At 39.6% G+C, this 8,976-nt stretch overlaps 1 protein-coding gene across 1 annotated transcript; it reads right to left on the bottom strand.

The window, feature by feature from the left end:
• Nucleotides 1–30: 30 nt before the first annotated feature.
• Nucleotides 31–6,304, bottom strand: klhl40a (kelch-like family member 40a). The gene is made up of 6 exons (XM_077501609.1): nt 5,153–6,304; nt 3,967–4,127; nt 3,498–3,605; nt 3,225–3,410; nt 1,605–1,754; nt 31–295 (listed from the first exon to the last, which is right to left on the bottom strand). The coding sequence occupies exons 1-6, from the start codon at nt 6,251–6,253 to the stop codon at nt 184–186; spliced, it is 1,818 nt and encodes a 605-aa protein (XP_077357735.1). The 5' UTR covers nt 6,254–6,304; the 3' UTR covers nt 31–183.
• Between the last annotated feature and the right edge of the window lie 2,672 nt (nt 6,305–8,976).

Here is an 8,976-nt window from a genome sequence, read left to right on the forward strand (position 1 = left end):
TTTATTTTATTTCTGATATAAATTCACAACATAAGAATAACAGATATGTTAATCAATTTTAATAAAAGATAGCTGGCATTTTACTTTTAATTTCCATTCTGTGACTCATCCTCAGTTATAAACTTGAGTGGTTTCCCATAATCTGTACACTGTCTCTAGTAACAATGCATTGTTAAAGTTGTGTTATAATTTGTTGAGGCGCAAAGTGTTGAGACGGACGGGAACAATGGTGGCTCCCTCTGCATAGATAATCTCACGTAGAATCCCACTCCAGCACTTCTCCGTCTCGTCGTATCTGTGGGAAAGATTCACATTTGAATAACTGCGCCCATTAACATTCCTCTCATCGTAAAACGGAGACGACTCAATAAATTAAGGTCATGCATGGCAACCATTTATTTTGTCCAAGTCAAGAGTCAGAATTCTTACTTTAAAGTGAGAATTCTCACTTTAATCTCAGAATTCAAATTTTAAAGTGACTCTAACGTCATTATTCTCACTTTTAAAGTGTGAATCATAAGATTAAAGTCTGAATTCTCACTTTAAAGTCAGAATTTTGAGATTAAAGTCTGAATTCTCACTTTAAAGTCATAATTTTGAGATTAAAGTCTGAATTCTCTGCGATTGGCTGGCAACCAGTCCAGGGTGTCCCCCGCCTACTGTCCAGAGCCAGCTGAGATAGGCCCCAGCACCCCCCGCGACCCTTGTGAGGAATAAGCGGTCAGAAAATGGTTGGATGGATGGATGTAAGTCTGAATTCTCACTCTAAAGTCAGAATTTTGAGATTAAAGTCAGAATTTTCACTTTAAAGTCGGAATTAAAGTGAGAATTCTGTGAATAAAGTCAGAATTCTGACTTTAAAGTCCGAATTTGTACTACTATTATTCTCACTTTAAAGTGAGAATTGTGATATTAAAGTCTGAATACTCTTTGTTTTTTTTTGTTTTTTTATGCTAGAGCATATAGAAGGCTTTGATGCAGCCTCTGAGCTGAAGAGAATGCTTCAAGCAATGGTAGTTATTACAAAAACGGCCAGCACATAACAGCAGAGTATAAGAGATCAACCTGGGCCATGTTGCAACAAGCTCTTTTGTCAGTCTTTTTACCAGCAATTTTGATTAAACTTAGCTATATTCTAATGCGAATTGATGCAAAACGGAAACAGATAGAAATATACTTCCCTTTTCCTGATGAAAGAAGAGACTCTAATCTTTGTTTTGGTAGGTTCCATGTTTTGATAGCAATAAGACACAATATTCTGTGGGCCTTGCAAAATCAGTCAAAATCCAGTAAAACAGTGAAATCTAAGCTGAGTGAATGAGTTCAAGTCAGAATTCTGACAATAAAATGAGAATCCTGCCAAACTTTCTTTTTCTCTCTTCTAATCCTCTTCCGTATGTACAAAATGATTTGGTATGAAGAATTACAATACGGTATATATTTTTCATTGTTTTTGGAGAAAGCCTGCAGCAAATGGGATAAACTATGGATATTTTAATAACCTCTCTATTATACTGATACTCCCCTACTTTATTTTTCACATGTTTAATCAAATTATGATCAGTAGTGACGGAGCGTGACCTTATGTGGTGAGTCTTTCTTACCTCCAGATGTCAGTCATTTCTGTTGGGACAGGCTCCTCACTGGTTTCACTGGCCACCATGGCAAACCCCCCAACAGCATACAGGAAGCCCCCCATGGACATCAGACTGAGAGAGCTGCGCTCCTGAGGGAACTCGGTAAACTCAGACCACCTACACAAGACACACACAGAAAAAAAATGGGGCTCAATTTAATTCCGTTTTATTTATATAATTGTATCAGCAAATCACAACACAAGTTGTCTCAGGGAACTTTACACATGGAGCAAGTTGAGGAGGACCACATTCCTCATTTATTAAAAAGGAAGTAAACGCAAAAGCTTTCTAATATATTCAATGCAGTCCTTGTCTAAACATGATATTGTGTTTAATATTGAGTTTGTGCAATATGAGTTAAGCAGCAAAATCCACCGTTTTTAACCATCTCAGTAGGGGGCCATTTTGCCACTTGCTGTCGAGTGAAAATGACATCACAGTTGCTATCAGTGCTCTGGTATTGACCAACCATGACTCAGCTTCAGAGAACAGGTGAACTGTGAATGGTCGTTAACTGAGCCCTGGGCAATTGTGATGTCGTTTTCAGTTAGCATCTGACAACAAAATCTGGGAGTTAACACACAGCAGGAGCTGCGTGGCTCAGGGAGTTGATCATCGGCTGTCCAAAGCTGAAGGTCATGAGTTCATTCTTCAACCCTTGAGTGACTTTTATTCATTTCTTTTTTTTCAAATCTTTGTTTTACTCTCTTCCAAGTGTAAATATGACACCAAAACTGAGTTTATTTGGTCCCACTCTAGATAGAGTAAAATTTACTCTACAGAATGTATTTACTCGTTGTCCAAATCGTGACTATAAAAGGAAGAGGAAAAGCAGAAAATTAACATAAAACGTGCATGAAATTGCCAGAAATGTCAGAGAATTTATTTAAAAAGGCAGAAAAGAAAATGTTCAAAAAGTAACCATAAAATGCCCACAAACAAAAGAAGAAAGGCACAAAATGACCATAAAGTGTCTTTGGAATTGCCACAAAAAAGTCAGAAAATTGATTTTAAAAAAAAGAAAAAAAAAGTCAATATAAAATGTACAAAAACAAAAGAAGAAATCCCCCAAATTACCATAAAATGTCCACAAAAAAGGAAGAAAAAAATGCCATAAAGAGTCATAAAATGTCCAAAAAAGACGAAATTGCCATGTCTATAAAATTGCCAAAAATGTCAGAAATTACAAAGTCAGAAAAGTCTAAAAATGTATGAAAAATTAAGTATTAAAAATGACAAATAAATAAATAAAGGAAGAAAATGAATGTCAAAGTATTGGATGCTACATATTTTTCTGTTACCTTGCAGTTCTAATTAGCTCTTGGGCCCTCGGTACATTAAACTAACACTAACACACTGTTTCTTTTATCACAATCTTCAAATGTTTTGTGGCTCCAGACCGATTTTAAATGCTGACTTAAAACAGTTTATATTTTACTGTGACACACTCAGCAGCAGTAATCTTCTGTTTTATGGCATGATCATTTGCTACTATTACTGTTTCATGAGTCATTTCACATATGTGGACAGTTGCTTCACTTCATAATTATGAGACAGCAGGCGGCCATTTAAAAGCTGTTGACTTACTTATTGCTGGCGATGTCATAGACCTCCACAGAGCTGGTGAGACCCGTATCTGTAACTCCGGTCACAACAAAAATCTGGTCCTTGTGGACTTCAACACCAAACAGGGAACGGGCTGTCTTCATGGGGGCCAAGTCCTTCCACTCAAACTTAGTGGGGTTGTAGACACAGACTCTCCTCATGCACTTCCTGCATCAGAAAACACAAGACATGTGATTGGTTTTCCTCCAATTTTACAATTCCATATGACAGCACACGATTATGAATATAACTTACTTGGTCTCTGATTTGCCACCAATAACATAGACACGCCCTTTGTGTGATACGGTTCCGTGACCGTACACAACATATGGAAGCGGGTCGGACTCCCCCCATTTGAATGACCTGAAAAAAGTAGTCAAAACACTACTTTAGGTCCTTTAAAATTGACTTTCACAAAATTACAGTTGTAACCCACATGCTGTGAGCTATTTTATCTGTGGTTCTTTATTCAATGCTGCGAGGACACAAATTCTAGGGCAACATGCTTTTGATTAGAGAAACTAGAGATGAAAAGAATAGCAGATACTGTCAGCTTTTCTTTGTCTCACATTGGGGAAACTTGTTTTGCTTTTTCAGGCAGTCAGTGAATAGCAGTACAGGAAGAATAGAATCAAGACTTGAATGTAGAGTACACATGTCCCAATCAGGTGAACGTCAAAAACAATAGATCGATTTTTAACATCACTCTCTGTAGCCTACTTACTGTCTGTCATAGATCATGACTGAGTCCAGAACGTGCTCCCCTTCCTTCAGTTCCTTGCCTCCAACAACAAAGATGGAGTTCTCCACTTCTGCCATCCCAAACAAGCAGCGAGGGTTGGGTTGTGAAGGCATCCCTAACCATTCTGAACTTACTGGATCAAACTGGGAATGACATTTATTATGTGTAAGTGGGGAAATGGCAGTCACTGGAACTGTGAATACGGGTCAACCTAAGAATTTTATTTACAATGGTATGTTTTATCTGCCCCTGCTAGTCTTAACACGGCATTCTGATTAATATTTGGTTTGTGGAATAGGTGTTCAGCAGGGGCGGCCATTTTGCCACTTGTTGACTGAAAATGACATCACAGTAGCTCAGGTAATCAATCACCAATCACGGCTCAGCTTCAGAAAAACAGGTGAGCCATGATTGGTCATTACCTGGAACCTGAGCAACTGTGATGTCATTTAATGCTGCATTCAAGGAAATTGGGAAGTCAGACTTTTCCGACTTCATGTCAGGAAGTGTGTACGGGAACACCCCCTTGAACTAGGAAATGCCACATCGCCGACTGACTGATATTGTGACGTCAAGCTGTGATTGGTAAAATACAATTTACTCGAATATAAAACTAGATAGCTTTCTTTATTCATAAATATTTGACATAACTTCATGAAACACAGTGCCTATGTGGCAGTTTGCTGCATGAAATTATACGGTAAACTACTGAACTGTATGGAATGCTTATGAAATAAGATAAATAAATATGTAATATTTATCATTCGTCATTCCTCTTCTATTTGATTTATTGTGAAAAGGAAAGTTTGCTGGAGGTCAAAATGTGCTTTGAGGACCCAAACAAAAATCTACTTATCACTATCTGACATTTTGGTTGCTTACTTTCGCTTCCAACGCTTTCAGGTCGGAACTGGGAATATCCAACTGGGACGACTCTGATTTACGACCTTCCTCGAATGCAGAATTACTCTAAGTTGAGAGCAAGTGACAAAATGGCCGCCCCCTAAGATGGTTAAAATCAGGTGGCTTTTGTTTTTTAACTCCTATGGCACAAACGCAATAATACTGTGGTTAGACTAGTGGGGGCACTTACAACATTATTGTGCATAAAATTTTTGGGTGGACTTACTCTTCAAATGGTCAAGAGATGTCTCATTTGAAACATTACCTGTAAGAAGTAAGAGCTGAAGGGTTCATCTTGGTTCTCCTCATTGTAAAGAAGCCCGCCTACAACAAACACCTGGTTCTCTTTGGTTACCAGACTACAGTGGTTCTTTGGAATTTCTCTCGAATCTGACACGACAAAGCATTCATTTCCGACTGGTTCATAGGCCACAGTCCCTGTTTGACTGATCATGAGTAGCAAGTCCATCTCAAACATCCCAAAACGGGGGTTGTTGTTGAGTATTCCTGGCAGATAACCCTCCTGACCCTCCTCACTTCCTTCTCCCTCAGTTCTTTCCAACTTGGGTTTTGGGAGACGACCTCTGCGAGCGTTCTTAACCAGATCCAGCTCTTTCTTGATCTCCTGGTTGAACCGGATGTATTTGTGACGTTCCACTTTTTCTTTAAAATAGTCCGAAACCATCAACCTGAAGCGGACGCAGTGCAACAATTCTGGCAGTTCCCCTACCCTTTTTTTCTCATCGTGTCCGACCCAGTCCATCAGCGATTCAAACACGAGTTCTTCCCGCTCTACATTAAGCGCGTCTGAGTTGATGATGAGGGCCAGCTCGGCCGCGGCGAGCTGCAGGAAATCCTGGTCCCTGATTACAACCGGGTAGCGTTCACAGATGAACTCCTGCGCAGTCAAGGTGAGCCGAGGACAGTCCAGCAGGAGCCCCAACCTGAAGATAGCCAAGCAGTTGCCTAGCACCAGCTTCTCTTGAAGGTAGGACACACAAACGGAGAAGATGGAGGGGATCTGGTACATGTTGGCGACCATGAAGATGTCCTGGACGTTCTGTTCTGTCAAATCAATGTCAGAGGTGTAGATGTAGCGCAAAATCATCCCCATCGTGCCGGGCTCGACGTCTTTGAGGATTATGTCACGGGTCTTGCCTTCCTCCAGGTCAGACAGGAACATAGCCTTGAAGAAGGGACTACTGGCTGCTAAAACCAAGCGGTGACAGGGGAACTCCTTGTCCTTGACTTTGAGGACACAGTCCACAAACTTGTCATTCTCTAAGAGGTCACACAGTCCATCTTGAAGAAGGCTTTGCTGGTACATCCGAGGCTGCTCTGTCGGGTCGATAATCAGAGCAGCCATTTTGTTCTGCTACCTTATCCTGGTTTTGCAGGAAGGAGAAAAGAGGGTCTGTTCACTCCCTACAAGAGAACAGGACTGTCAGCGCTCACATCCCAGATCATTCTGCTAAGCCTTCACTGGTTGGCTGCAGCTGTCAGTGGCTGTCACTCATCATGGATATTTATAGGCAGGACACTCTCAGAGCTGAGGAATCCATTTTGGTGGATCAAAAAGGGGCGCAGAGGGGTATTCACCCCTACAAACAGCTGAAAGCTTAACAATGGGGACATCATTTTATATATGGCAGAATATCTCATCAGGAAGTGACTAGGATCTTTGCTCACAGGCTGTTTATATTTTTTAGGGAGTGTGTAGTCCTTAGTGCCATCTAGTGGTAAAAAAAAAGCATTAGAAACACTCAGGAGCTCCCACACTGCGGTGGCTCAGAAGGACCACATTTCACAAGCCTACCACCAAATCTTATTTTGCGTGAGCAAACGAGTATCTTGGCGAGCGACGGTGACTTGGCAGCCGTTGTGAAGCCCGGCGAGGGATGTCGAAAGACCTAGTTAAAGAGCTAGTTAAAAAAAAAAAAAAAAAAAAAAAACAAGCTTGCAAGTAAAAGCTTGCGAGAGCAAAGTAGAAAGTGACAAGCGATGGAATCACGGTACTCAGTGACGACCACCTACAGGCCCCAGCTGTTATGGTCGGCCCATTGGGTCTGACACTTGATGCAATAACGATATTCGCAAAGTTGTCCTTTGGGCATCCGTAGCAGGAAGATGGCGACAAAACATGGTAGCTCTAGTAAGGTGAGACTTAGCTATGTTATAAAATTACTGATTACTAGACCAATGATATATTATTATTATTCATATATATATATATATATATATATATATATATATATATATATATATATATATGCGATTAACATATTTTTGTATACTATTGACATAAACAGTTTTTTTTAATGAATGAATTATTAGTTCACCACTAGATGGCACTAGGGATCATTGATTGTCCCTTTAAATTGCAATCCTCACTGCCTACACTGACCCTAAAAGGAAAAAAAAAAACAGAACAGTCAGCATACATAATGAATACCACACTAAATCAGCCTGGAAGCCAACTGTTAAAGAATAATGGACAATGAAAGCTTTGACTCAAGGTTTGAGTATATCGCTATACTTTATATGGAAACCGGGACTAATTGTTGGGAGATGTGCGTGTCTCCTATAGGCACTGAGGAAATGGCCATGAGCAAGACGCCAAAACACCAATTCATAATAATAAGAATAAAGAATGGTAGGAAATGTCATATTGATGCCTTACAATAATCGCCTAAGGCGGTTTTTTTGTTTTTTGTTTTTTTTGCAGATTTTTCAGTAAACACAAAAAATTGTACCATTTGCATCATGAGGTGATGATTTAGACAAAACAAAAAAATGTAAAAATACTTTGACAATTATTTTAAGAGGGTGATGATATGTCATGTAAATGAATGAAGCCACAAAAAGTCTTGGCTGTATGTACTGAACTGTGATTATGAACTACTGAAATCTATCCAAAGGTACCACTATACAAATACAACAGATATAAAAGTACAAATGTAATTCGTCAATGAAGTTAATCAACATGAAAAACTAATAGAGGTGCACATGGATGAGGAGGACAACGTGTTTGACTCTGATGTAATTATGAGTGTTTACGGTTTATGTTTATATGTGATGATGTATTAATGTTTGTATGTCCTTTGCTCCATGACAAATTTCTCCTACGGGAGGCCAATAAAGAGAAACATTAGCTGCCCCATTACCCTGACATGGCTCCCTTGCCTGCAAGTGTGTGAAATTATTGCTTGCGTAGTGTGATGCAAGCAACATGAGCTTTACATGGCTGAGTGTCAAATGAGTTTCCCTTCAGGGATAAACAAAGAGTAATGACGGTGAGTCGAAATAGTATTTTCAATTTTCAGCTTTGGCATGGGTGACACCTTTCGATATGGTGCAATGTAAAAAAAAATGTAGACGAGCCTGTCAATAATTTCAATGTAATTCTAGAACATATTTTGGAATAATCAACCAGGTATAAACAAAAGGGTGAACCATAAAAAAAATACACACAACACAAATTCCTGGCAAAATGTGTCATTTGTCCCAGCAACAGCACAAACCGGAAAAGTAGTAAGAAGTCAACCAGGTTCAGAGTCACCATGGGAGAAGAGTAGATTTAATAAGCATCGGTTTGTCTGGCCTTTAAAGGTTTCGCTTAATGTCATTGTGTGAGTGTAACAATGGTAATCACATTTGTCTAAACTAGGCCATCTGGTGGTGGTGGTGATCGGGGGCAACGCCTGACTCAGTGACATAACAACATCAACAACTTAACAGATGGAATTGTAACACGTTGCAGACAGTGCTGATGAGCAATAATCCTACAAAACAAGAGATCGTTTCTGGATAGAACAAAACTTTATTTGATCAAAAGTCCTATAGAGAAAAGGCAATGTAAACGCGATGGCAACAGCAGGCTTTGGGAACAGGTAGCATATTGCCCTTCGTGTGTGCGTGTGTGTATGTGTGTGCAAAAAGAGAAAAGAGGTTGTCATGACAGTGGTTCTCTTTTTCCATTGGGGACAGAACACATTCAATAAAATCCAACACATTCTTGGTCGATATTACTAAGCATTATGGCCTGTATCATGCTTTGATTCTCTGGAACAAATATAAATACAGTAAAAA

This window comes from Festucalex cinctus, chromosome 1 (genome assembly GCF_051991245.1).
Source record: "Festucalex cinctus isolate MCC-2025b chromosome 1, RoL_Fcin_1.0, whole genome shotgun sequence".
Taxonomy (NCBI): domain Eukaryota; kingdom Metazoa; phylum Chordata; class Actinopteri; order Syngnathiformes; family Syngnathidae; genus Festucalex; species Festucalex cinctus.

Excerpts from the sequence above, each read along its gene's own strand:
- klhl40a (XM_077501609.1), bottom strand. The coding sequence starts at position 6,253 with ATGGCTGCTCTGATTATCGACCCGACAGAGCAGCCTCGGATGTACCAG. Across the intron at positions 3,411-3,497 it reads GGTGGCAAATCAGAGACCAA|GAAGTGCATGAGGAGAGTCT; the intron begins GTAAGTTATATT and ends TTTCTGATGCAG. Across the intron at positions 1,755-3,224 it reads TATGACATCGCCAGCAATAA|GTGGTCTGAGTTTACCGAGT; the intron begins GTAAGTCAACAG and ends TGTCTTGTGTAG.